General features: G+C 48.4%; 1 protein-coding gene across 1 annotated transcript in view; it reads left to right on the top strand.

Moving 5' to 3' along the window:
• ONECUT1 (one cut homeobox 1) overlaps window positions 1-2213 on the top strand; it is a 25464-nt gene that overhangs the window by 14553 nt on the left and 8698 nt on the right. Inside the window, exon 5 of the mRNA XM_009885767.1 lies at window positions 1039-1042. Coding sequence (XP_009884069.1) covers window positions 1039-1042 — 4 coding nt within the window. The remainder of the gene's footprint in view (window positions 1-1038; window positions 1043-2213) is intronic.

The raw sequence follows: 2213 nt of genomic DNA, 5'->3' as shown, positions 1-2213 counted from the left end.
GGGGGGAGACGGGCGAGGGGAGCGGGGTCGGTGGGGGAACGGTAGGGCTCGGCCCGTCCCTCCGGAGCTGCTCGGTGTTTGCCTCGCGCCTGACCGTTATTTATCATAGTTGCATCTCTTTTTCTCCCCTCCTCTTCTTCTTTCTCCCTCCCAACGCGAATCCCGGCTAAGCTGAAGGCTTGGGAAGCCGGCGAGAGATTCTCGCCAAATTAACTGTAAAGAAATCGATACGGTAATCAGAGCGTTTTCCACATTAAATATGAAATCTAATGAACGCCGGTTGCCCCCCTCGCCCCGCCGCCCGCCCCAGCGTGCGCCGGCGAAGGTCGGGGCCGCCCCGGCCCCGGTTGCCTCATTAAGGCCCGTTTAATATTTACCCGGAGGGGACTTTGCATAAACGCATTTGCATGGGGGAGGCGGAGGGCATCGACCGGGGGCTTCACCGCCGGCACATTGTGTAAGATGTAGTCCATAAACATTTTATGGACGTCAACTCAGTGTTACAGAGGTGAGCCTACAAGCTGCCTGATGAGCTACACAGAGTTGTGCAGATGGTAGGGAAAATCAACTTCTTCCTCATGGAGAATACTGTGAAGTGTCCCAGAGTAATGCAGACATTCTTAAGCACTCTTTCATGGGCTCTCTTAATGGAGGCTTTTACAATTTTTGATGAACAAGTTCCATATTAGTTTATGAAATTTTCCAGGTTGCTGACTTGTTAAGCACCTGTCAGTTGCTGTGCAAAGCTACAGTACAGCATAGTTGACTGATTCCATAAATTAAAAAAAAGTGGTTAAAATTATAGCATTTTTCTTTGTAAAATACCCTGGAACATCTTTTTGAGTCAAAGACGTGAACATTGGTGCAAAAATATAAATGAGGTTATTAAATGTTTTTTTGAGAAAGGACTGAAATGATGAAAGATTTTGCTGTTTTTTTTTCCCAGTAAAATTATATTTTTATAACACCTGGTTTTGTTGTTATTTCATTGTCATTCCTTAGAAGTTTTGGGACCAACTAGTCCTGTTGTTACATAAGGAAGGTCTGCCCAGTTTCTGCGTAATGATTCACTATGTGACAAAATCATTCTAGTTCATTGTACTCTCTCCTTTCTCACTCCACCCAGATTTCTAGGGAAGATCTGAATTATAAGTATAGTTTAATCTGTGTGAAAATGTTTAAATATGGGTCCTTTTCTCCTACATAGTCAAGAGAGGAGAGCAGAAAACAAGCCCTTGCAGCTAAAAGGGAAAAAAGAAAGGAAAAGAGAAAGAAGAAAAAAGAGGAACAAAAAAGAAAACAAGAAGAAGACGAAGAAAACAAGCCTAAAGAAACTCTGGAACTGCAAGAAGATGATGATGAAGAAGAAAATGATGACGAAGGTAAAGAACAAGTGTTTCTATGAACAATGTAATTGTGGGAGTGCCTTCTTTTAATCATCTAGGTGTGAGAATCTGCTTGTAATGTGACGTTGTTGCATAGCTTCTGCCCTGGTTCTTCCTGCCTCCACCGGCACCAACCCCCGGCCCGTGCTCTGCCCTGTGCCGCCTTTCCCTGTGCCCCGGGTAGCGGAAAGACCCCCGCAACCTCCACACAAGGGACAGGTTCCTTTCGAGGGGGACCCGGGGTGACTCTGAAGCGCGAGAGCTTCTGGGGAAGGGCTGGTGGCGTTACGGGCACCGCGGGGAGCTTTCCCTGAGGACGGAGCGGGGACCCAGCGCGGCATCACGTCGGGTACTTCCATGATCATATCGATAAATGTTGATCCGCGTCTCCAAGATAAATCTATCTGCATAAACCATCTACCAGCGGAGCAGCGGCCCGCGCATGCTGCCTTTCCTGGGGAGCGCAGTTTGCTCCAGCCGCTTGGCTTAAGAGGAACCCAGTTTTATGATGCTGAAAGAGTAATTTATAGGAACAATTTATTAGCTCAACAGTAGTTTTGATTTTTTCCCATTTCAGGGCGATAGGAAGTCTCAGTGGTAACATTTCTGTACCGCCCACGTGGCAATTAAAAGGCAATGGATTGCTGCTCCGCAGGTGCGCGAGCAGCGCGGCGAGCTGCCGCGGAGGGCTTAAGGCCGGCGGTGGCGTGGGCGAGCACTTTCCGGCGGGCCGGTAGAAATTCTGCTGCTCCAAATAGCCCGAAGCATTAAATCGGGTGACACTGGGGGGCTCTTCCTTAGCGACGGGGGTGCGGGAGCTGCTGCCCG

Source organism: Charadrius vociferus, unplaced genomic scaffold, assembly GCF_000708025.1.
Source record: "Charadrius vociferus isolate BGI_N301 unplaced genomic scaffold, ASM70802v2 scaffold325, whole genome shotgun sequence".
NCBI lineage: Eukaryota > Metazoa > Chordata > Aves > Charadriiformes > Charadriidae > Charadrius > Charadrius vociferus.
This window is presented reverse-complemented; position numbering and strand designations above follow the sequence as displayed.